Source organism: Lissotriton vulgaris, chromosome 1_1 (genome assembly GCF_964263255.1).
Source record: "Lissotriton vulgaris chromosome 1_1, aLisVul1.2, whole genome shotgun sequence".
Classification (NCBI taxonomy): Eukaryota; Metazoa; Chordata; class Amphibia; order Caudata; family Salamandridae; genus Lissotriton; species Lissotriton vulgaris.
In genome coordinates this window covers 1,916,420,024-1,916,446,990 of record NC_141685.1, presented here as the reverse complement: position 1 = coordinate 1,916,446,990, position 26,967 = coordinate 1,916,420,024, and the positions used below count along the sequence as shown (strand labels likewise).

Sequence of the window (26,967 nt, the reverse complement as noted above, 5' to 3'; positions counted from 1 at the left end):
GCTGCATAATTTCCTCAAGGACACCTCATCCACAAAACGCTGTAAGTAGTCAATGGGTAACAATTTCGCTATCTTAACTTTGCATCTAGCATCACTTGTGAAAAGAGGAATTAGAGGATGGAATCTACCAGGGACCTGCTAAGTAAGCAATCTAGTTGTGCTCTGTGGGGGTAACTACCTGCACTCCGGATGGTGTTACACTGCCACTGTCTCTCAGCAGCTCAAGTTGTGCTTGCGAAGGGGTACCACATCTCCCTTGCAGAGTTGCATGAACATTTTCTTCAGAATCAAAGGAAGAAGATTCATCATGTGATGGAACTTCACCAACTAAAAAATCCAAATCTAAAATGGTGTCTGCCATTTATCTTTCCTTGGGGGACGCTGATTTGGGATGGGTTGGGTCTGATTGCACCCCCTCCTGGAAAGGGAAATTAATTAAATAAAATTTGCCGCTATGGGGAGCCGGAACCCTCTGCCTGGGGGCAGAGGGCATTAAAAAATAATATATCCCCAGAGTGATAGTGGTGGAGGTCTGCTTTGGGACCATGGCAGAGCTGAGATCACTGAGCAGGAAGCCTTCCAAAGGGGCACTCCTTTCCGCTGGAGTTCCACTTTGTAATCTTTGTGCCTGGGGAGTCGTGTAAGGTCCTCAGACGTAATACAAAAAATGTAAACATAGTGTTGGCCATGTTCCCTTTCTTTAGGGGGAAAGGTTTGGGGATGCTGGGAGGAAAAACGTGTTGTCATACCCCCTTGGGATGTGGGCCTCTATGCCGAGGGATGGGGGAGTCCACCTTTCAAAACAACAATTTCCTGTTGAACTAGTGTTTGATTCCTGCTGGAGGATCCCTGCACGGTATCAGTCCCCAAGCAGGGAGAGGTACCACTGGACAGGGGAGAATCTCTCATTTCCAACAGCGCTTTTCCTACCAATTATAGTGCCTGGGGGACATATCTCATTAGATGTGGGCTGCATCCCATATCTTCTTAATATGGCTGTGCCATCTGGTGGATCGATGACATCAGCTTACCCCACCAAGGACTCACTTCATTAATCGTGCTGGGGGACCATGGGGCTGAAGTGGAAATGAATTTGCATCATCCCCAGTGAGTACTTAAATGGGGGAAGCCTCTAAAGTAAATACCAGAGGGTTCCCCACGCCTCCCTGGGAGGACGAGACATTCACATCCTCTGTACTAGTGAGATAGTGCTGAAGATATGAATATCTTGTCACCTACGCCAAAATATTTAACCAGCAAATAGGCACCTATTGTTATCGTTGTTATTGTGAATTAGCACTTGCATTAAGCACAATATGGCACAACCATTTTTTAAATGAGTGGCAAACTAACATTTCTGAATTTCATATGCTACACGGCAAAGCAAATGCATCTCACTTCCTTCACTTCATTGATGGCTATGTATGAGTAAGTCAGCTTATGAGTTGCTGTGAAGCTCCGAAAACATTTTATATAACTTGTGAGAATATATGAATTCACAAAATAAGTTCTAAGGAAAGCTCTTTAAAATGTGCCTTCATTAGTACATACAGCTGCTGTGATTGCGGTTGCATCTCCCTGTTTAGTTTCGGCAACTGTGCCTCCTTCTCTCTCCCACGAAGCTATGATCCTAGTGTGGGGACACACCTTTGGTGTAACCAGGCGTTTTATAAATGGTATATGATTTGATTTGACCGTGTCAGGGTGAACCACAAAAGGTCACTAAATTAACTTGTGCCCAACCCTCTTGTAACTTGGCTCGAAAACACTCAGGCTTAACTTAGAGGCAATGTGTAAAGTATTTATACAGTACAAAAACAATAATATTGTGAAAACAGAACACAAGAAAAATCCCACACCAGATTAGAAAAATAGAGTAAACTTATAAATTATTTGGCCCCAGAGTCATTAGATCTGAAGATATGCAATTGTAATGATTTAAGGTAAGTATAGTGCCTAAAAGCAAAAAGCACCAGCCACAGTTATCTGGTCATGTGAGACTAGTTGAAAGTCACAAGTTCATGCTGACCATGATGGAGCTAAAGAAACAACAAACTTGCCTATGCTGAGAAGCTACCTTTTAGGCACAACCGTTGTAAAAGTATACATGAAATATAGCATGGACACTTGCTTTTTGAATTGCAACCTTTACTTTAATTTTTTCTGAAGACTATTTTAGTTTTTAGTCGTTTTTCTTTTTGTGCATGGGAATACAAAAGCATGAAAATTATTTTTACATTTATATACAAACACAAAACATGAAACACAAATTAATATGTACAGTGATTTAAGCAAATTCACATACAACACATTCTTGGCCATCCATTCATACTATACCACATTCATACTAGTCCCGGTGTCAAACAAAATTCTATATATACAAAACACTATATATACAAAACATTTGTTGTTCTTTATCACAATTGTTCCTCAAAGTTCGAAAAAAAGAATGTCTCTTTCAATCAGTTGGCAAAACAAATTCAATGTGGAATCAAACGGGTGACCCGGGACCGGGTCGGTCGACGCGTTTCGAACCCTGTGGTTCTTAGGGTTCTCTTCAGGACCAAAACTTTACTACAAAGAGAGAGAAAACAATCATCACTAACCATAATCTAAGAGATCAACACCTCTATCGCTAACCAACATTCCTCAGCCTACCTCAACTGTTGGGTCAAAGCTCCAACGAGAAAAGAGGAGACAGATGTATTCCAAGTGAAGGTGGAGCGAAGGATGCTGGAAAAAATAATAAATAAAGTGTACTAAGTCTCGCTGTGGGTCTCACACATAACTGTGCATGTATTGCTCTGTCAGTGCGGGTTTACACGCTTACCTTAGCTGCGGTGCGTAATCGCTTGGAAATCGTTTGGGAGTTAATCCCAGATGGGTCGCGCTCAGTCCGAGAAGTCGGTTCCGGCGCCAAAGGCTGAAGAAAACAATGCGGGGATCGAGTGTTACCATCGTGCGTGAGACGTCAATCTAACGCTTAATTTAGTGCTGGGTGCAGGCGTTCGCTAGCCCCAATCGTATCATTCTTACCGTGGCCGTACTCCACGTTCCTGTTTGAAGTCTACAATCGTTCGTGTTCTTCACTCCTTCCCCTTCATTCAGCAGCGGGTGACTGAAACCTCACCGTAATGTTGGTTGTGGGTGTGGCTTCGTCCTGGAGGGTTTTGGGAGTTGTAGTATTGCCGGTCATGTCTTGGAAACTGAAGGTTTATGGGAGATGAAGTCCTCTTTGCGGATTCATGGATTGGGTTTATAAATTTCGGAAATCTCATTTAATCCATTAACTGCTGTATCATATTTCATGATAAGCAGTGCTTCTCTTTGGTTCAGTCGGGTTTCCAAATCGCCCCCTCTTGGGTCATTTTCAATTTTAGACAACACCGTCCATTTAAGTTTGTTTTTGTCATGGTTCTTTGTCAACCAATGGTGTACTAAAGGTGCATTCTCAACCTCTCTGCGTAGTCTAGATTTATGCTGAGTAATGCGTTGCCTGACCTCTTGGGTTGTTTTCCCAAAATGTGCCTTCATTAGTACATACAGCTGCTGTGATTGCGGTTGCATCTCCCTGTTTAGTTTCGGCAACTGTGCCTCCTTCGCTCTCCCACGAAGCTATGATCCTAGTGTGGGGACACACCTTTGGTGTAACCAGGCGTTTTATAAATGGTATATGATTTGATTTGACCGTGTCAGGGTGAACCACAAAAGGTCACTAAATTAACTTGTGCCCAACCCTCTTGTAACTTGGCTCGAAAACACTCAGGCTTAACTTAGAGGCAATGTGTAAAGTATTTATACAGCACAAAAACAATAATATTGTGAAAACAGAACACAAGAAAAATCCCACACCAGGTTAGAAAAATAGAGTAAACTTATAAATTATTTGGCCCCAGAGTCATTAGATCTGAAGATATGCAATTGTAATGATTTAAGGTAAGTATAGTGCCTAAAAGCAAAAAGCACCAGCCACAGTTATCTGGTCATGTGAGACAAGTTGAAAGTCACAAGTTCATGCTGACCATGATGGAGCGTCAGCTAGATACAGGGACCAGCTGAAAAAGTTAAATTCTCAAAGTCTGGCACGAAGAATCCAGTTTGCAGTTGAGGAGGCTGCAAGGAGGAGGGAGAGTGTCGTGGATGGTCATCGATGTATCATGAAAAGCAGGCAGAAGGTTGTCACTGTGTTGCGAAGATCCTGTAAGGAGATACAGACGGGCATTTCTTGAGTTTCACATTGGTGGTTACCTCAGGTTATTAATGCTGTAGCGTGAAGCGCAGTTCTCGCAATGCCAGTCGGCGCTGGCAGTTGCTGTAGCACAGATTCAGGTCCACCAGAACATCACATTTGAGCTCATTGCTGGTGGCAAGATCTCAGGGAGAATGAGCCGCTCATGGACACAAACAACTCAAGACGTCCAGATTTCTCGTTCTTCATTAAGGAGAGTGTACTTTGATGACAACCAAGGGCCTTAAATCTGTAGGGGGGCCTCCTGGGGGTCAGAGACTCAGTCTTGCAGATGCCAGTAGGACTCAGACATGTCTAATAGCAGGTCCAGGCAGGTACATTTGCAGCAGGTCAGTTGGTCAGCTGCAGGGAGGCCTCTGGAGCTTGTTCTGCCCCTGCAGTCTGAAAAGGTGAGTCCGCCACCCTCTCCGTATTAAATAAATACAGCTCCATTGTTCGAGTTTGCTGTATGATTTGTTTCCAAAGGTTTGTATGTATTCATATCGATGAGTTGTTTTATCCACTCCTTAATATAATACGTTATTTTCATTGCAACTACTGCTCCACCTTTGTCTACCGGTTCTACAATGATATCCATTCTCTTATGCAGGTGGTTTCTTCTCTGATAAGGTTATCAAAAATTATTTTAGATTACTAAACAGAAGCATCATCTCCTCTTCAAAATGTGCTATCACACCGTTGATTAACATAAAATTGTAACTGATGTGTACCACAAGCCTACAGAGGCTCATTAAGATTCATACTGGACTTCCGACACCACACTAACTCTACATCATCTACAGTCACGACTCAGAATAATATGCATCTGCAGCAATGAGGACACTTGTAAAGAACATTTACAGGAGCTTGCTAGATTACTTTAAATGTGATGCTATCCTCTGCATATCATTCAACAACAAATTGGCAAGTCTTTGGAATTATAAGGTAAGCACTTGTTTGAAATACCAACAGCAGAAACAAATGTGACAGAATCCCATTTTTTTACTATTATTTATTAGCTCCCAATAACATAAACATAATGCATACAAATTCTTTATTATCCACTTGTGAAAAATTACAAATGCTTTTCCAAAGCCTCCAATCATTGTTTATTGTAGAATTCCCAATTTGCAATCTCTTACATTAAGAGCTGAAACAAAAGCAGGGGTTCATTGCTGTAATTCTAAACGTTGCATCACATGTGAAACCCTGTTACAAACATAATCAGAAACATGTTCTGTTACTAGAAGAACCTATAGAATAAGACAGTATATCAACATGCTCAACATCCATTATTTATGGGATTCAGGGCCAAAGCTGTAAAAAACAATATGTATGCCGAACAGTGAATGACCTCCATATGTGATTCAGGAACCACAAATCAGCAATAATAAAAAAATAAAAAAACTTGAACAGTCTATAGCCAATCATTTTAACATTGTGGACCATTTGCCATCAGATTTGAAGATTTTCTCGGTGGAAAATGTCTTAAAGGAAGAATTACTACACTCAAAAGAAAATCTCTGTATATACCGTTTAAAATCGATGCATCCAGTTGAACTGAACATCACTGACAAAGCCACCTGATTACTGCATATCTCAAGAGATCTCAGGACTGCATTGATTCCACATCTCCAATGGAACCTTCACTAATGATGCTTTTTTGAAAACCCAGCAGTGTCATCTGTGAGGCCACTGAACAAACCTGAGGAAGATGGAAGCTAAAACATTGTAGTACAAATATACTTTTTTTCTTTTTGAGTCAGTAAGTTAAAGACTAAATTTAGGATTTTGGGGCGGATAGAGGTAATAGGCAGTTAGGGTAATTTTAGGGCCTTTGGATGGGTAGTGGTTGGGTGGTAAGGATCATTTTAGGGTTTAGGAGTAGTAAAGGTAAATGTAGAGCTTAAAGGCGGGTAGCGGTGAAGGGTAGTAGGCATAATTTTAGCGCTTAGGGGTCAGTAGTCGAAAAGGGTGGTTAGAGTAATTTTAGAGTTTAGGGATGGCAAAAGTAGTTTTAAGGTTTAGGGATGGGTGGTGGTAAAAGGTGGTAAGTATAGTTTTACGGTTATGAGTATGGTAGTGGTAAGGGTGGTAAGGGTAATTTTAGTGTTATGGGGTGGTAAGGGTAATTTTAGGATTATGGGGTGGTAGTGGTAAAGGTTGGTAAGGGTAATTTTCGGGTTCATGGGTAGGTAGAGATAAAGGGTGTAAAGAGCAATTTTTGGGTTTAGAGGTGGGAAGAGGTAAAAAAGGATCGGAGGAAATTAAAATGGGAGAGTTTGGTGGGGTCTCCTCGGAGAAGGAAAAATATTAAATGTAACAATTCATAGAAAAAAACAAAGGCTACAGGGACTTTATAGTTAGCCTAACATTTTACTCGTACAACATCAGCGAAATTCAGCCTTTAAAGTTAGATGAGCTAACTATAACTAGTGCCCCCTTAATGCACTGCTTATGACCTCACATATTACATCACTCATGGCATGGACAGTGACATCACTGATAACATCACTGATGACACCTCAAATGCCACCACTGATGACATCAGTTATGACATCAGCCAGTGACTGGGAGTGTTTTTTAAAAGTCATGAGTCCAAGGTGTATTGTTGAATCAGTGGATGTATGAGTGACTGTATGGATGACTCAGTGGGTGCCTGACTGACTGTATAAGTGAGTGATTAGGTGTCTCAGTGAATGTATGTATAGGTGAGTGACTGGTTGTGTGAATGTGTGTGTTTGTCTCAGTTGATATCTAAGTGGGTGTATGAGTGTGTTAGTGGGTCCCTGAATGGCTATATGAGTGATTGATTGGTTGCCTGACTATTTATGTTTGTCTAGGTGTCGTTGTTTGTGGATGAGGAGGTGTGTGACTGCCTGTATGGATCTATGAGTGAGTGAGCCAGTGGCTGTATGGTGTACTGTTGCATGTGTGAGAAGTTGCATGGGTGAGTGAGTGTCTGTATGACTGTGTCGGTGATTGAGTGCATTTGTCAGTATTAAGCGTGGGCGGAAAATCCGTTCCGCTCGCGGATTTTGCGGATTTTCGGGAAATCCGCAATCCGCGAGATTTGCGGATTTCCCGCAAAATCCGCAAATTCGCACGCAGCGGATTTTTTTGGCGGCGCGCGGCGTTGGTGATACAATTTTTGCGGCGCGCGGCGTTTATCATCGTTTGCCGAGTTGTTTTTTTCGATAGTTTGCGAGTGCTGCGCCATTTTGGATCTTGCTGTGTGATCCCGCGGGAATTGGCGAGCGCGATTACGTCATCGCGGCTTGCCAGCGATAGCTTGTCAACGCGAGTACGGCGAGATCACGTCTCGCGGTACTTCGCAATTGCGAGATTTGAGATGCGGCGAGCGAAAATATAAATTTGCAATTCTGCGCAAGAAATCCACCAGCAAGCAGCATAAACCTTCTAGAAATGATGATTTTTATGTGAATAACTCCTTAGTTTGACATTTGCCTGCACTTTTTTAGCGAGGAGTCCATTTTGGGGAGGGGGGCAGGGGGGTGGGAGGAAGGAAGTGCCCCATAGTCTTCAACTTCCTGTTCCTGTTCAGCAGGCTCCTCCCAGTGCTTTGTCCATCTCCTGGTCACTTTTCATTTGGATGTGGACCTGGAAGGATTACTTTTTGTGGATGCTGCTGGATCTTTGGATTTGAGGCCTTTTTGACTTTCTTTGGATCACTGTTGGATTAGAAATTTTACAAGTAAGTTTGTTTGGGGCATTACAGTTGCTGCAACTAAAATTTTGGGATTTTCGATTTTTGGGCTGTTTTGGGGCCTTTTGCCCAGTGGTGGGTGGACTGATTCTTTCTGTGGGTTGTCTTGAACTTAAACATCATGGAGGCCATAGATGAATTGGGATTGTGCTGATTTTTCTGTGTTTTTCGATTTTTTTTTTGTTGTAAAATTTTGTGTTTTTCGATTTTTGACCTGTTGTTGGGGCCTTGACCAGGGGTAGTGAGTGGTGCATGGGCCTAGTCTTTCTGTGGGCTGTCTTGAATTTAAACATCATGGAGGCCATGGATGGAATGGGATTGTGCTGATTTTGCAGTGTTTTTCGATTTTTGGGCCTGTACTTGTGGCCTTTTCACCAGGGGTATTTGAGTCTAGCATGGGCCTAGTCTTTCTGTGGGCTGTCTTGAATTTAAACATCATGGAGGCCATGGATGGAATGGGATTGTGCTGATTTTGCAGTGTTTTTCGATTTTTGGGGGTGTTCATGGGGAGGGACATGCCATGTGGCTGGTGGCCATTTTGAGTGCAGCTACAGGCACTGGCCATGTGCTGGCAGGCAAGTGGCCATTTTGAATGCAGGCCTTGTTGTTAGGCCTCCAACCATTTTGCCTACTTTTCAACCTTTATTTATGCCCAGGGGTAGTGAGTCTTGCATGGGCCTAGTATTTCTGTGGGTTGTCTTGAATTTAAACATCATGGAGGCCATGGATTGAATGGGATTGTGCTGATTTTGCAGTGTTTTTCGATTTTTGGGCCTGTACTTGTGGCCTTTTCACCAGGGGTATTTGAGTCTAGCATGGGCCTAGTCTTTCTGTGGGCTGTCTTGAATTTAAACATCATGGAGGCCATGGATGGAATGGGATTGTGCTGATTTTGCAGTGTTTTTCGATTTTTGGGCCTGTACTTGTGGCCTTTTCACCAGGGGTATTTGAGTCTAGCATGGGCCTAGTCTTTCTGTGGGCTGTCTTGAATTTAAACATCATGGAGGCCATGGATGGAATGGGATTGTGCTGATTTTGCAGTGTTTTTCGATTTTTGGGCCTGTACTTGTGGCCTTTTCACCAGGGGTATTTGAGTCTAGCATGGGCCTAGTCTTTCTGTGGGCTGTCTTGAATTTAAACATCATGGAGGCCATGGATTGAATGGGATTGTGCTGATTTTGCAGTGTTTTTCGATTTTTGGGTGTGTTCATGGGGAGGGACATGCCATGTGGCTGGTGGCCATTTTGAGTGCAGCTACAGGCACTGGCCATGTGCTGGCAGGCAAGTGGCCATTTTGAATGCAGGCTTTGTTGTTAGGCCTCCAACCATTTTGCCTACTTTTCAACCTTTATTTATGCCCAGGGGTAGTGAGTCTTGCATGGGCCTAGTATTTCTGTGGGTTGTCTTGAATTTAAACATCATGGAGGCCATGGATTGAATGGGATTGTGCTGATTTTGCAGTGTTTTTCGATTTTTGGGCCTGTACTTGTGGCCTTTTCACCAGGGGTATTTGAGTCTAGCATGGGCCTAGTCTTTCTGTGGGCTGTCTTGAATTTAAACATCATGGAGGCCATGGATGGAATGGGATTGTGCTGATTTTGCAGTGTTTTTCGATTTTTGGGCCTGTACTTGTGGCCTTTTCACCAGGGGTATTTGAGTCTAGCATGGGCCTAGTCTTTCTGTGGGCTGTCTTGAATTTAAACATCATGGAGGCCATGGATGGAATGGGATTGTGCTGATTTTGCAGTGTTTTTCGATTTTTGGGGGTGTTCATGGGGAGGGACATGCCATGTGGCTGGTGGCCATTTTGAGTGCAGCTACAGGCACTGGCCATGTGCTGGCAGGCAAGTGGCCATTTTGAATGCAGGCTTTGTTGTTAGGCCTCCAACCATTTTGCCTACTTTTCAACCTTTATTTATGCCCAGGGGTAGTGAGTCTTGCATGGGCCTAGTATTTCTGTGGGTTGTCTTGAATTTAAACATCATGGAGGCCATGGATTGAATGGGATTGTGGTGATTTTGCAGTGTTTTTCGATTTTTGGGCCTGTACTTGTGGCCTTTTCACCAGGGGTATTTGAATCTAGCATGGGCCTAGTCTTTCTGTGGGCTGTCTTGAATTTAAACATCATGGAGGCCATGGATGGAATGGGATTGTGCTGATTTTGCAGTGTTTTTCGATTTTTGGGCCTGTACTTGTGGCCTTTTCACCAGGGGTATTTGAGTCTAGCATGGGCCTAGTCTTTCTGTGGGCTGTCTTGAATTTAAACATCATGGAGGCCATGGATTGAATGGGATTGTGCTGATTTTGCAGTGTTTTTCGATTTTTGGGTGTGTTCATGGGGAGGGACATGCCATGTGGCTGGTGGCCATTTTGAGTGCAGCTACAGGCACTGGCCATGTGCTGGCAGGCAAGTGGCCATTTTGAATGCAGGCTTTGTTGTTAGGCCTCCAACCATTTTGCCTACTTTTCAACCTTTATTTATGCCCAGGGGTACTAGTGAGTCTTGCATGGGCCTAGTCTTTCTGTGGGTTGTCTTGAATTTAAACATTATGGAGGGCATGGATGGATTGGGATTGTGCTGATTTTGCAGTGTTTTTCGATTTTTTTTTGTGCTCTATAACTGAACTGATGTTCCTCTGTCTTCCATTTTTTTTAGGTGCACAAGACTCAAGAGAACCACCAGTGCCAGGAAGAAGTCCTGCAGCGGTGTGTGTGTGCAGCATAACGTCACGCGACGTCACGTCTGGCCTCAGACAACTCTACAATTCGTGCAACTGCGGCCTGCTCTCTGACCTGCTCTGAAGAAGATGGCCCCGCCCCCAAAGAAAGTTCTCCGTAGCTCCTCTAGCAAGAAAGTTGCTAGTAAGGAGCAGAAGAAGCAAGGTACCAAGGAGGCTGGTGTGCCACCCGCCACGTTTTTTGGGAGCAAAAAAAAAAGTACGCCTGCTGCAGCAGGTTCTGCTGGGGACCAAGCTGGGAGCAGCACCCCTGCTCCATTGGGTTCAGTGCCTCCACCACCACGCCAACTTAAGTCAAAGCCCTTGAGTGCTTCAGAGGCAGTCAGTGTACTTCTCCAATCACCATCGACCAGTGATGTTGGCTCATCGCAAGAAAGTAGCAGCAATGTCCCTGAATCAACACAGCCGCAACAACAACACCATGTGCAAGTACACGCCCAAGTACATGTGGAAGGAGAGGCAGCAAAAGGAGATGCGCAAGCAAAGGTGCATGGAGGTTCACAAGTGCCCACAATAGTTGTTCCTCCCGAAGTAGGGGCACATCAGGAAATCGACAATGAAGCCGAGGTATCATTGGAAGCCACTCCTCCTGATGATCATTCATTGTCTTCCACATCCCTAGCAAGGAAAAGATCAAGGGGGGTGTCTACATCTTCTTCAAGCCCACCTCCTTCTGATGATACAGATCCAGCTTGGGAACCACAACTGCGGTCTGACAGTGAGGCACACCATGATCTGACACCGGAACCTAAGCGTAAAAGGAAGGTCGTCCAAAAACTCAAACCTATGGAGTGTGATGAGGCTCAACAAGAAGTGACAGATACTGCTGGTGATGAAGCCTCTCACGATGACGACGAGCCAGTCATCACAAAGGTCACTGCAGCCCCACCGGGCATGCAGCAAAGAGACATTTTGACCCTATCCCGAGAAGCTGCTGAGCGTGATGATGATGTCGGCGAGGAGGCAATGGAAATGGAATTATTAGATTTGGAGTTAAGTAGTACACCAAAACCTACCGCTTCCATATTTCTTCGCAAGAAGGTACCCACCTCGTCCTCGACCTCAATTCGTGGTGGTGAAAGTGCAAAACGTACTGAAGTTCGGCAATCCACATCCTCCACTTCATCTGTCATTAGCAGCAGGACCACCACCACCAGTATCGCCGCCTCCTCCGGCCCCCGAAGACATTTCAAGTCTCCAGTTTGGGACTTCTTTAGTTTTTGCCCAAAAAAGGAAAACGTAGCCATTTGTAGCCTTTGTAAGCTTCGATTTAGTCGTGGTAAGCTTGGTTCTAACTATGGTACCGGAGGCCAGAGAGGTCATCTTGAGAGAAGGCACGCTGTCGAATGGTTTCCGCACCTAGAGGCGGTCAAGAAAGCCGGAATTGCACGTAATGAAAACGTTGATTTGTCATCTGCTGATGACGAGGAGGTAGAAGAAGACGATTCAAACACTTCACTTACACCCAGTTCCCATGTCAGCAGCACACCCCATGGGAGCCACACTAAGAGTGTGGGAGAGAGTGAGACATCAATGCGGAAAAGTTCATCAGCGAGCGTAACTGGGTCGAAGAGATCATCATCATCCCGTAAATCATTGGTCCAGGGCAACATTAAAAAGATGTTGTTTACAGAAGCGCAATATGAACGCAACCACCCAATGACCCGTCTGTATAACACTAAGCTGGCTAAAATGCTAGCTCTGGACCTTCTCCCTTTTTCTTTTGTAGAAGGGGTTGGTTTTCTAGAATTAGTGACAGCGCTCTGCCCTAAATGGAAGGTTCCTAGCCGGTTCTATTTTGCCCGAGTTGCGGTTCCAGCACTACATGAAGATGTTCTGAAGGTGATTGGGGCAGCTTTGCAGAAGAGTGCTGTTCACACTATACATCTGACAACAGACATGTGGACCAGTGGCGCAGGCGCTGATTACATGTGCATCACTGCACACTGGGTCTCTTTTTCAGGGGCTAAAGCAAAGCTAAACTCAGGTGTTGACACTAACATTGTTTTTAAAGGTGCTCGGAAACATGCAACACTAGCCATGTTTGGTTTGGAGAAACGTCACACAGCAGAAAACATTTTGGATGTCTTTAACACAAAGGTCCTTAACTGTCTGTCCCCACTAAAACGCAAGGTTGGTTATGTTTCCACGGACAATGGCTCCAATATAGTTAAGGCCTTGAGGGACGGTTACTATTTCAGAGTGCCGTGTTTGGCGCACTGTATAAACCTGGTTGTCCAAAAATTCTTGGGTAATAAACGCAGTGCAGCGTACAGTGTATTGGAGAACTGCCGAAAAATTTGCAAGCATTTCAGGCATTCTTTTAAGGCCCGCAAGCAGCTGAGGAGCATGCTATATCAATGTCAAATGCCAGTGAAAGCACTCATCCAGGAGGTGGTAACACGTTGGAACTCAACCTTCTACATGCTTGAGCGTCTGTATGAGCAGTATACGCAACTCGATCAATATTTCTTGAAAGAGGGTATAGAGGAGCTGAGGATGGGTGGGCCGCAATGGAACATAGTTGAAAGCCTAACACGCATGCTTCGTCCTTTTGAGGTCTTCACGCGTGCAGTCAGCAAGGAGGACTCTAATTTGGGAAAAGCTATCCCATTGTTGTACATGCTGGAGGACCAACTGAAGGAGGTGTGTTCTGTGTTTGGAAAAGATGACAAAAAGAAAGACTCTTTGCTTCTGGCTGAGCAATTATTAGAGCTCCTACAAGGTGATGAACGTCTTAAAAAGATCCACTCAGAACAGCATTACATTTGTGCTACTATTCTGGATCCACGCTACAAAAAGGCGCTGGCAGGCAGAGCATTCTTTCCTTTTGGTGATGAAGATGTTACAAAGTACAAACGTTGGCTAGCCTTGTCAGCCAAGAAGTTTGAAACAGAACGGCTGGAAATTGAAGGAAATGGCAGTACATCAGCAGGCCATCCCCAGTCAAAACAATCCACTTCTGCACCTGTGGCTGTGGCACAAGTGACCTCTCAGCCGTTAAAGACACCGGCAACCGGATCATCTGCACGAAAGACAACAGAAACATTGGAGGCTGAAGAGGATTGGCTAGCTCTGCGTGGGTTTGGTTCTCAAAAGGTCAGAGGCACAGCAAGAGCTACGCAAAGTGGAGGAACCTTGGAGGAGGACCTTGAGTCGATGGTGAAGGACTATCTGAATGACTCCACAGAGGTCTATGTTAATTCTGACCCATTGGCGTATTGGCATGGGAAAAAAGAATTGTGGCCACAGCTCACCAACCTGGCTTTAAACTACTTGTCTTGCCCACTCGCAAGTGTGTCTTCTGAACGGGTTTTCAGTGCGGCTGGTGGGATTGTAACTCCCAAACGGAGCCGCCTCTCGCCCAAAAATGTGGAGAGGTTAACAATGATCAAGATGAATCAGCACCTCATACCACCAGATATAAGAGTACGAGAGAGCGTGCCGGATGAAGAGGAGGTGGCCAGCACCATAGATGAGGGAATTTCTACTCTGTCAGGTGGCACTGACCTCACCCTGGCTGAATTCGCAGAGTATGATGACGAAGCCTTATTCTTATTCCTGGACCGTGATACCGACTTCGAGCCCTGAAAATGAGACAACGAATCAATAACTTTCTTTTTCATCCTTATTCACTTTTATTCCTGTGTGTCTGTCTTTCTTTGTTGTGCACAGTTAATATAATTCAAACTTTAATCAGATAATCACAAAAACAAGCCCATCAGCAGAACTGTCTTCACTTGTTTGCTAATTTATTTGAAGGTGCCGCAGTCTGCATTCCTCAGGTTCACAAGTTCAGAAGAACATGCTCCTCTATCCTCCTCCTCCAGACTCCTATTCCCATCAAAGCAGAGGGCTGGTTTACGCCCAATGAAGAAAGACTCAGCACTTGTGGGGGTGTTGTTCTACCTCTTTGCAGGTGAGTTGACGGGTCTGGGGCCATTGCTGGGAAGCACTAAAAGTGGTTTGTGCCAAATCCGAGGCGGAAATTTTTTTGTGTTTTTGATGACTTGCTTGCCTTTGAGGTGCTCTTAGGGGGGGTTCCGTCTGTTTGTAGGTGCGTTTCGTGGTCTGAGAGCATTGCTGGGACACTCTAATCTTGATTGCATTTGCTTTTCAGGAAATCCGTCGTGCCAACCCCGACTTATGGCCTAGCTACGCAGCGCGTTTGGACCGAAGGCCCAGAAATGTTGCAAGTATGAGATTTTGCTTTTGGCCTGTTTGGGGGTGTTATGCTTCTTGGCGGGTGGGTTGACGGGTCTTGGGGCATTCCTGGGAAGGTCTAATACCGGGTAGAAGTGGTTGGGACAAAATCCAGGCCGATTTTTTTTTGGCTATTTCTGACATTTTGCTCTATGTAGCGTTTTCGGGGGCCTGTTTGGGGGGCTTCCTGGTGTTTGCGGGTGAGTTTCGTGGTCTGGGAGCACTGCTGGGACACTCTAATCTTGATTGCATTTGCTTTTCAGGAAATCCGTCGTGCCAACCCCGACTTATGGCCTAGCTACGCAGCGCGTTTGGACCGAAGGCCCAGAAATGTTGCAAGTATGAGATTTTGCTTTTGGCCTGTTTGGGGGTGTTATGCTTCTTGGCGGGTGGGTTGACGGGTCTTGGGGCATTCCTGGGAAGGTCTAATACCGGGTAGAAGTGGTTGGGACAAAATCCAGGCCGATTTTTTTTTTGGCTATTTCTGACATTTTGCTCTATGTAGCGTTTTCGGGGGCCTGTTTGGGGGGCTTCCTGGTGTTTGCGGGTGAGTTTTGTGGTCTGGGAGCACTGCTGGGACACTCTAATCTTGATTGCATTTGCTTTTCAGGAAATCCGTCGTGCCAACCCCGACTTATGGCCTAGCTACGCAGCGCGTTTGGACCGAAGGCCCAGAAATGTTGCAAGTATGAGATTTTGCTTTTGGCCTGTTTGGGGGTGTTATGCTTCTTGGCGGGTGGGTTGACGGGTCTTGGGGCATTCCTGGGAAGGTCTAATACCGGGTAGAAGTGGTTGGGACAAAATCCAGGCCGATTTTTTTTTTGGCTATTTCTGACATTTTGCTCTATGTAGCGTTTTCGGGGGCCTGTTTGGGGGGCTTCCTGGTGTTTGTGGGTGAGTTTCGTGGTCTGGGAGCACTGCTGGCTATATATACTTTACTTTGCAAGAGGTTTGAAGCAAATCCATGGTGGCAGAGGGGACTTAGGGCCTAGCTGCAGAGCGCGCGCGGAGTGATTTGGGAAATTTGTGAAAAATTGACTAAGTCCCCATTTTTGTACTTTTGCTCTTTGGCTGTTTGGGGGTCTTCTACTCGTCTTGTCCTGGGTTGACGGCTCTGGGGCCATTGCTGGGAAGCTCTAATACCGGATAAAAGTGTTTTGGACCAAATCCCAGGCGGAATTTTTTTTGTGTTTTTGATGACTTGCTTGCCTTTGAGGTGCTCTTAGGGGGGCTTCCTGGTGTTTGCGGGTGAGTTTCGTGGTCTGGGAGCACTGCTGGGACACTCTAATCTTGATTGCATTTGCTTTTCAGGAAATCCGTCGTGCCAACCCCGACTTATGGCCTAGCTACGCAGCGCGTTTGGACCGAAGGCCCAGAAATATTGCAAGTATGAGATTTTGCTTTTGGCCTGTTTGGGGGTGTTATGCTTCTTGGCGGGTGGGTTGACGCCGGGTCTTGGGGCATTCCTGGGAAGGTCTAATACCGGGTAGAAGTGGTTGGGACAAAATCCAGGCCGATTTTTTTTTTGGCTATTTCTGACATTTTGCTCTATGTAGCGTTTTCGGGGGCCTGTTTGGGGGGCTTCCTGGTGTTTGCGGGTGAGTTTCGTGGTCTGGGAGCACTGCTGGGACACTCTAATCATGATTGCATTTGCTTTTCAGGAAATCCGTCGTGCCAACCCCGACTTATGGCCTAGCTACGCAGCGCGTTTGGACCGAAGGCCCAGAAATATTGCAAGTATGAGATTTTGCTTTTGGCCTGTTTGGGGGTGTTACGCTTCTTGGCGGGTGGGTTGCCGGGTCTTGGGGCATTCCTGGGAAGGTCTAATACCGGGTAGAAGTGGTTGGGACAAAATCCGCGCGGAAAAGCCTTTAGTTTTTGCACTTTTTGTAACTTAGGGTTCGTTAGGGTTAGCCCTAGCAGCAGGATTGCATGTGTTTCGGGGTGTTCTAGATTTTTCAAACTGAGTTCTGGGGTCTTAGAGCACTCGTGAGAATGTGTAATTTTGGTTGCAAGTCATTTGAAGAAAATCCATGGTGGGAAAGGGGGGATTTGGCATAGTTAAAGAAAGCCTTTGCCACTATTCTTAACTTAGGGTTCGTTAGGGTTAGCAGTATTTCTATTGCATGTGTTTGAGTGGGGGGGATTTCGAGTCTTGGAGCGATGCTGGCTATGGCTACTTTTGCTTGGTTGCTTGCAAGTGGTTTGAATGCAATCCACGGTGGGTAATGGGTAATTAGGGTACTTCGGCCTACTTTTACTTTCAAAGTAAGTTTTGTCACCAGTTTTCTGCTAGAAACTACATTTCCCATGAGTAGGCGGGAGACTTGCAGACTATTTAGTGAGACTATATGAGAGTACCCTTGTATGTTAGGACAGCACTTCACTGATGCCTGTCTTGTCTTCTGTTACAGGTATCCTTTCCCTGCTGACCCTACCTTTACCCATCCCACATTTTTTATTTTAGTTTGTTATTTTTCTCCCCCGCCTAATGCCTCGAACACCCTGTGTTTACACTTCTGGGTGTTGGTGACATTTGGAGGTGGAACCATATTTGCATCGACTGGATCACGGGGAGTAAACCTGACACCTTCCAGACCAACCCCATTGAGTGTTGTTGTGAATGGATTTATAGTGACCAGCAAGGCTCTCGGGTATCTGGCTACAGAGACCTTATGTTGAATATAGTTATCAATATTTCCACCCACGCCCTGTACTGTCGCATTCTTTCTTCCACAGTTGTCGAAAGTACTACTTACTTTTAACTGACATGCATGCAGTAGTGTATGCACTTTCAAAGATTGATGGATAGGTTTGTACCCAAAGATTTGTTTATGTTCACAATTGTTCGTCCATGCTGTGCTACTTTTTCTTGTCTCCCAAAACCTTTCCCAAAAACCCCCGTACCCATCCATTTTTCAAACCCTAACCCTCTTCCCCCGGGCTGTGTGGTTTTGATTGATGTGTGACTAAATTACAGCAATAAATCCACACACTTGCTGGGGAGGATAAGGTGATAGCAACAGGCTGGTGAAGAAATCCGAGGATATATTCTTACTCTGCTTGACAAAGACCCATGGCTAATGTCAAAGAACTTCAACCGAATTAGTTATACTTTAACATTTGTTAGGCTACAACGTGGCACTGTTCTAGTGTACTTCTGTCACCTGCTATATTCTGTATTGTACCTTTGTATTGCTCAGGAGGACAAACCAGATTTCATTTTCTTTTTTTTCATAGGCAAGCAACTGCCACTGTGTCACACCACTAGTACCACCGCTATGAGGAAATTTTATCCGCCCAGGATTGCCAACCTTATTTGCTGTTTCCCGTGGAGCCAGCCCTGGGCCTAGCCCTACTTGCAAACAGAAATTACAGGTAAGATAGGCGTTTGGTTGGAGGTAGTATAATGGAGTATTAGGAGAGACGAGAGATTTGATTGACGGTAGTACTACTAAAGTCCTAGGACTATTCAGGAAAACAAACTTACTGTTATGTTAAACCCCCACCCACCAGACTCAAAAGCAGTAAAAAACAGGTATGGTCAGATAAAGTTTCAAAAAGTATATCTTTATAGCCCTAACAAAAGAATCTCCCGCAAGACCCTCCCTAACCCCAACGATTGTCCTTCAAAAGTCCCCAAAAATCACAACTCCCAATTCCCACCCCCCAAAAGTCTCTAAAAAAGGGGCAAGGGACACTATGGCAGGGTGCTGTTGGAATTAGCAGCCAGGGCATCATGCTCCTTGCGGAGGGTGGCAAGTTCGAAGCGGAGGCCCTCCACCACGTTCTTATAATTATGGACCTCCTGCTCCAGGTAGGACAGTCTGAGGGATAAGCGGCGCCGGTGTGCCTTGCAAATCCTGTGAGGGGCAGCTGCTTTCTTTGCTGCTGGGCGGTGGTGTTTGGCTTTGGTAGCCCGGCTCCGTACCGCTGGAGCACTGCGCTGGCTGGCAGCCCGCACGGAGGAGGATGCAGCTGTCCCAGTGGACGTTGTTGTTGTTCCAGACTGTGTCTCCTCCTCCTCCAGGGCCACCAGCCGCCGATATTCAGCAACAGTGGCATCCAGCCTCCGTTGCCGGGCCATTCGAGCCAGCTCCTTCCTCCTTGATGGTGTCTTGGATTTGGAAGGAGCAACTACATGAAAAAAGAAAGACATAGTCTGTAACCAATGCTCCTTAAGATTAACACAAAATGATTGAGCAGAAAGTTGTCACAGTACAAGTAGCAAATTGAAAGCACAGTGCATAACTATTGAGGACAGTATCTATGTAACCTCCGACTTCTTCATCCTTGCTCTAACATTAGTGGGAGTTTAAGGAACAAATTCTACGAGCACTATGGACTTCTATTACAGTCGACTATGACAGTACACCACTTTTATTCTTCTTCTTCTCTCTTGTTTAGGAAAATTGGTACGTTATCTTATGCAAGCCGGCATAATGCCAGCGCAGTGAACTTGCACCCGAGAAAAACAGACGCACACCATGGTGAGTGAGACAGACTTGCGTTACTGTACCGGTCCAGTACATGCAGGTGGTGAAGCTCTTACTTTTCTATTACGGGTGGCACTGAGAATACTCTGTTAAAAGGGCTACTGCTTAATTAATTTAGCTTTCACCCTACAGTGCAAATGAGTATTAGAAAAGGAAAATGAAGAAGCTAAATTATCTGATTATCTATCACTTCACATGGGATGTATTTGATGACATATGGGATGACTTTAGCTGCTTTGCTTATTATTGAGTGAACAGTGATACCCCCACACATGAATGACGTACTACTACTAAACTAAAGTTATTAAGGGAGGTAGGGAGTGTCCACCGTAATAACTGGATATATGCTGTGCTTGCAGTTGCAATACAAACTACTGCTACTATTCATGGTAGTCTTTGGACAACGTTACAACTTCTTTTCCTTGCCTTTCCTACACTGGAACGGACGTGCGGGTGCGGTGTTACATGCTCTTCAAAGTAACACTTAGTTCATCCAGTGACCGTCTACTCTCTCTAGATTCACATATGCTATCTAAGAGTCAGATAGTACCATGAATGATCCAGGCATCCATCCATTCAAAGTATATTGCACACATACAGTTTCTGTCTCACCCACCCAGGCTGTTCTCCTTCCACCCATCCTTGCTTCATCATTCACCCAGCCATGCACCATACCATTTTCTTACCTTCCCAGCCACCTCGGGGACCAAGCAAACACATATCATTCTTCTTTGCCAGTCATCATTACATTTCTCGTGCTTCCACACTTACTTACACCCTTCTTTCGCTTTTCGTTCATCCCATCCATCAAGTTCACCTCAGATCTGATTGGGATTCTTCTCGTCAAAAACTTCACAGCTAAGTCGAAGTACATTTAGAGGAGGCTACTACCTGCTTTTTTTATAATACACCCGTGCAGAAAGCACACTCTGCAGTCTTCAATCTCAATGACTAAGGAATGTATAGCTTACCTCTGCCCGCCACCACCGTTTGAACCCTCACAGGCATGTCCTTTTCCGGCACTTGCACCGCCTCCTCCCCAGAGTTGTCCTCCTCGTCCAATGCCACCACCTCCGCGCTGGCCCCGTCTCCAGATGTTCCACCTACAAAGTACATTTAATAATGTTAGAATACACCACTCACTACTATATAATATTTGGTCTAGGAGGAAGAAAGAAATGTGAAAAAAAGTGTACAATTTAATAATTTTTGACTGTGTACTCTAGAGTAAAAATGTCCCTTTTTCCAGGGAAGGCTGTTGTCTTGCTGCACTTTTTGGCACAACTGATGAATGTTTGCTTTTTACTTTTTAACACGCACCACTTTTTCTCCTAACAGACAGAACCTTGACTTCTAAGAACACGAGCAGGATCAAGTTCAAACCAGGTGAGAGCTCGGCTCGACCACAAGAAATGTGTCCAATTAATCGTCAGCACTAAGCACTTTTCCATTTTCAGTTACACGTTCACTTTTATGACAAACTTGAATTTAATAAATGTGTTTACTTTTAATAAAGCTTTTAAACTTAAATAGACTCTGTGGTTTTTGGTCCTCCAGACTAGAGTGGATGAGCTAAAGGTTTTCGAATTTTTGCAAGCATGAGTCCGTGCCTCTGCCATCGGTGACTTTGGGAGCTAAATGACTCTGCCACACTATCTAGTCAGTAAGGAGATTGGGGGTTCAACTACAAAGTCTGTTATCACTGAGGTATGTGGAAAGTCTAACAGTTACAGCACCTATTATAATTGATAAGCTAAGCGATGCATTATTTAGTGTCCATAGTTCTGTTTGTGCAGATTTGTCCCTGCAACAGTAGTCGAATGGATTGTCCTCCTATCCAAACCAAAAGTAAAGTAGTATCTTATTATTTCTTGGTGGTGGTCATTCACCTTTTTATTGTTGGCAATGGTCAAAGCATAAACATTTAGAATACTTGAAAAGACATTATGGACAATCCCAGAGGACTACACTCAGTGCATAGAGCTATTGCTGACTAGAATGGGAGTCCAATGGAAATGCCAAATGTGCAATCTTAGTTAGCTACACAGACAGACTAATAAGAATAATCTAGTAATACCACACGGAGTCATAGTCGAGGCAGGATAAGAATTTAGATCCTGTCTACAAGAAGATCAAAGACGATTTAGAAAAAATCGAATGAGGAACGCTAGGAAAAAATAAGTACTCTATATTAAAATTAAAACTTACTGGGGCCAGCAAAGGAGCCCTCGACTGCCCGGTCCTGGCCTGCATCGACAACAGCACCCTCCTCCTCCTCCTCCTGTGTCCTCCTCTTGCCCCTGGGGGAAGCTGATGTACAACATGAAAGAAAGAAAAACAGAAAACATGGATGATATTTCTCAACCAAATCAAACATTTAAAAAAGAACTAACAAAGTAACAAAATATTTTTGCGAAATAGCAAATAGGGAACGACTCCACGGGATATATTATTGACCAATCTCATGTGGTCGACTACGTCATTACTTTAGTATTGCTTGATTTGCGGACCGTCGAATTGGAAACTACCCTATGTAACTCACTAAACAAAGTACTAAAAAGGTTTGCCTAGGATTGGCAGGCAGCAGTCCGCAGCACGCAAAGTGACAGCCAAAGTCCATCGTGATTGAAGATCAGCGACAACACTAAAGTTTCCTACTACATTCACCAGTCATTAAAATACTCAAACTATTAATCCACCACCACTATTTCTTCTTATCGCCATGTGTACAAAGGAAGGACTGGACTTGAGTCTGTAGGGGCTGATTTATAAGGCCCTTGCGGCTCTTTTGCTCCATTGTTGCGTGACTTTTGTGACGCAGCGACAGCACAAAAGAGGCGCAATGGTGCGGCGTATATTAACAACGTGACGCATCTGGGAGATGCATCACGTTGTAAAGCCCTGCGCCAATAGGGGTGTTCCGGCGCAAGGGAGGGCGTTCCTGCGCAGGAACGCATCCTAAAAGTGGCTGAGGGAAATCTACAAGATTTCAATCAGTCACTTTGAGGACAATGATGCGTGACTCAAACCCTGCGCCTGCTTGAAGCAGACGTACGGCTTGACGCAGCATTGGGGAGATAGGGCACCCCAGAGAATTGATGGAGCTGCACCATCGTTGCGACGCAACTCCAGCAATGCGCCACCTTTACGGCACAGATGCGTAACGCTTTGGTGACGTTTTGGGCCCATGGCGCGCCGCATTGTAAATACGGCGCACCATGGGTGATGGTGGCGTGACGCACAATTACTGGCGCATCCCTGCAACTTTGCAGGGATGCGCCGGTAATTAAAAATCTGAACCTTAGTGTGTAGCATTGCGCAGTTCTTTCAACTACACTCATACATAATTTCACAGGCCAATGAAATGAACACAAAATCTAAAACAAATAAGCATAGTAGCAACACTACTGAGAAGGAGAGCAGTGTACCTGAAATGCACAGAAGATTTTGAAATAAAATGTACCTACAATGTAATGAGCAGCATTATTGCTCTTGGTAAAAAACAAAAATTTGCAATATAATAACACAGCAGGAGAAAACATAGTAGTAAAGACATAGCTACTACTACTCACCAAGCCCGGGGATCTCAAGGCCAAGGAGGTCGAGCAGATCTCGCTCACGGGTCAGGACATCCGTCCAGCGGTGGGTGGCCTGGTTGTAGGTGCGCCAGACCCGAGAGTGGTGGTAAATGGCCTGGCACACCTTCTCCCACCGCTTCCGGCGCTCCCGGGCCCCGTACCCGGCACTGATCTTGCCGCCTCCCATGATGGTCCTGGGGAGGCGGCGCTGAACATAAAAAATGAGTTGGGCCACCTCCTCCGGGGTAAAGATCTCCCGTGGCATCACTAGCTCCCCCCTCAAACGCCCGCACGGGAGCCGGACACGGGGTGCGGGACCCTTCCCCTTCTCGGGATGCTTCCCGGCTCCCTTCACCATGGTCTGGGCGGAAAGGAATAAAGAAAATAGAATAGGGAAGAGAAGAAAAGAAAAGAGTTTACAAAAGTAGTTTAAAATTAACCAAAAGTAGCAGTAAACACAAAAATATAGGGCTAGAAAAATAGAGGGATAGATAATAAGTAAAATAGATAAAAAAAAACTTCAAACAAGCAAAGGATGGCAGAGATTGACAGAGGATACAAAGACCATGCCCAGAACCATAGCAATGAATGAGAAACAAGATGGCCGCGCGGGTAAGTTCGCGCGAGATTTTCCTTGCGAACACGCGCGAGACTGTACTGGCAAGCCGCAAACTTTGCGAGATTACACTTCGCGCCCGGAAACGGAAATACGTCAGGCAAACAAGATGGCTGCGCCCTTGAACGACCGCGAGGGTAACTTCGCGTCTTGCGCTACGAGCGGCTCGCAAAAACGCACAAAACCTTGCCAACTAACACGCCGCAAAAAAAACAAATAGCATATTCGCACGAATTTGCGGCTTCCGAATCCGATCTTGCGAGTGTTCGCACCCCGCGAACCCCGCGAAATTGCAGAAAAACGAGTTTTTCAAAAGTGAAAGCACTCGGCAGGGGCAAGAGTTCAAACTCATCATTAGTAACAATTCCCGGTAGTGCTTCCTGACTGGGGCCCCTCCAGAATTCAGTTGCTAGTTGCAACAATTGTATGACCCTGCTCTGACCCTCACAGCAGGCTCATACAATAGCTACAAGTAGGCCACAAAGAAGGTCCTGGGGAAAAAAAATGCACTGCAACAGAAAGCAAAATTACAGATAAGGAAGCAGGTGCCAGACAGTGACACATTAATAAACTAACCCCAAATTAATTCATCTCAGTTGAAGCAGGGCTGGTGTGCTTGCTTTTCCCCCCCATAATCTACAGTAATGATGAACCAGAGGGTGGCATTGATGTAACAGAGGGTTGCAGTGGTGAAACAGAGGGTGCTGGGAACCTGTGATGATGAACCAGACGTAGAAACAACATAATTCGCGACCGTTGCGCGACGAAATGTAAGTTCGCAATTGCGAACTGGTACGAAACCCTCGCGAACTGGCAGAAATCCTTGCGAACACAAAAAAAAAAATCCGCAAATTCGCAAGAATTCGCGGATTTTGCGGATTGCGAGTTCGCAAATCCGCAAATTCGCGAACGCGAGATTCGCAAAATTCGCCCATGCTTAGTCAGTATGGGTAAGTAACTGAGTATGTGAAAGGCAGTATAGAGTGATGAGGTATATGATGACTGTATGCATGAGTGAGTGTAGTTGAGAGTGTGCCGCTTCTGTCAGTGATTGTAAAGCTGCGTGAGTATGTGTTACTATTTGGATGGGTAAGTAAGTGGGTGGGTGTATAACTGTTTTGTTGAGTAAGTGGCTGTATGATTGACTGTATGGATGAGTGTCTAGGTGTGTGAGCAGTTCTATGGATGACTAACTCAATGTGTGAGTGCCTATATGACTGAATCAGTGGATATGTCAATGGCTGTATTAATGATTAAGTGGGTCTATGAGTGGCAGTATGGGTGAGCAAGTGGATGTGTGTGTAGATCAATTAATCAGTGAGTGGGTGTGTAAGTACTGGTATGGCTCTGTGAATGGGTTTGTGAATGGTTGTGTGTGAGCGTCAGTAGATGTATAATTGATTCTATAAGGGTGTGAGTGGGTGCGTCAGAGATGCTTGTTGTTTACCATGAATTTCTATGTTTGTTAAATGCTAATTCCCAACTGTAACATCCCTGTAACCTTTATTTTCATCTGTTAATTTCTTAATTGTTTTAAGAAATAGTCACATTTGCAGAGTGGTGGGGAAAGTGGACTGGGCCTCTGACCAGCTCGCAGGAATTCCATTGCGTAGGACTTACAGGAGGTATATGGAGGGCTTCTTGGCCCCCAGGGTACCTCAGAGGTAAAGTGGACTGCATAGCCCCATTCAGTATCTTGCTAGAAGTTGCATTTGCAGAGTGGTTGAGAAAAGGGCGCTTGACCTCAGAAGACCTCTTCGCAATCCCGCTGTGTAGGACTTACATTAGGTAACAAGAGGGGTAGTTGGCCCTAAGGATGTCCTTGTGGGCCAACTACCCCTCCTGTTACCTCCAGTCATTCCCACACAGCAGGATTGCTAAGTTCTGATAGCAGGCTATGCCCCCTTTCTCCACCAGTCTGCAAACCTACCTTCTGGTGTAGTCTTGGTTGGGAGACAAACGTCCCTTCACTGCTGGGGTTCCTTAGGGGCCAACTAGCCTACTTGTTACCTCCAGTAAGCACAATGCAGTGAAATTGCTGCAAATGCACCTCCTGGAGCGCTCTTGGTTGGGGGACAAAGTCTCCTTGCCTCTTGAGGGTTCCTGAGGGCCAACTAGCCCTACTGTTACCTCTAGTAATACCCACATAGCTGGATTGCTGAGAGGTGGCGAGAGGCCATGCCACCTTTCTGCACCACTCTGCAAACGCCTCTCCTGACACATTGCTGCTTGGGGGGATGAAGTTTACTTTACACCTGAGGCCCTGAGTATGCAAAGGGACCTCATCTCCCCAAAAGCAGTGCACCATGAGGTACGTTTGGGGAGTGGTGGAAAAAGTGGCATGCCCTCTGACCACTTCTCAGCAATCCAGTTGTGTGGGGCTTACTGGGGGTAGAAGGTGGGCTAGTGGGCCCCCAAGGACCCTCAGCAACAAAGGGGACATCATCCCTCAACTAAGAGCATGCCAGAAGGTGTGTTTGCAGAGTAGTGGGAAAGGGGGCAGGGCCTTCATGAGATCCTTGCTTCCGTTTTTTTTTATTGTAGGAAGGGGGTCTGTGTGGCCCCCTTCCCTTTATGCTTTTGGTCCCCGGGGACCCCATTTCTTTTTTGTAATAAAACAGGAGGGGGGCTTGGGGACCTCTCTCGAAGACGATTTCAGCCTTGGGTACCCCATCCCCTAGGGCTGGGACTTTGCTACTTCTTTTTTGTTCATTTTTAACAGGAGTCACGCTGGGTGCACAAATCCTGCCAGAAATTCTTTTTAAAAAACAACGCACTGTCTCCTGTGCTTTGTTTTGTTTAAGCTCCTGGGTGGGCCAGGACCTGGAGGCAATTGTAAATAGATAATCGAGGGTCCCTGCAGCCCCGGAGACCACCACCTCCTTGGGGTTATAGTCATTAAATGCGGGGGGCACGTGCCCTCCCCACAGCCCCAAGCGCCAACATCTTCCTGTGGATATATTGAGGGCTTTAATTTTTTAAAAAGATGTAAGAGGGCTCCTGCCCCCCCCCACGCAGACCAGGGGACCACCATCACCCTGAGACTATATTCATTAAATCCAGGGGACCACACATCCCCACCCTATCCCCGGGACACCTCCCTTGGACTATTTGAAGTGTGGGGGTGACCACCACCTCCCCAGGGCACCAATTAAGAAAATCGGGGGTCAGTTGTAGGACCACCACCTCCCGGGGTTAAAGAGAAGATGGGAGGGGGTCACATGGCTCCCCTCCAGGAGCCCTCCATGGCCATTGGAACAACCACCCCCCAGGGATGGCTCCAGCAATGTCCCGGGGTGCCCACCCTTGGGACATTGCAGTTTGCTATGGCATGACAGGAGCACTGCCCCCACTATGCCATTGCACACATTGCTTTGCTTC

General features: G+C 45.6%; 1 protein-coding gene across 1 annotated transcript in view; it reads right to left on the bottom strand.

The window, feature by feature from the left end:
- Nucleotides 1–18,596: 18,596 nt before the first annotated feature.
- Nucleotides 18,597–26,967, bottom strand: part of LOC147751386 (uncharacterized) — a 70,040-nt gene continuing 61,669 nt past the window's right edge. Inside the window, exons 2-4 of the mRNA XM_086933193.1 lie at nucleotides 21,601–21,702; nucleotides 20,364–20,495; nucleotides 18,597–19,033 (exon numbers count right to left, since the gene is read on the bottom strand). Coding sequence (XP_086789319.1) covers nucleotides 18,597–19,033; nucleotides 20,364–20,495; nucleotides 21,601–21,702 — 671 coding nt within the window. The remainder of the gene's footprint in view (nucleotides 19,034–20,363; nucleotides 20,496–21,600; nucleotides 21,703–26,967) is intronic.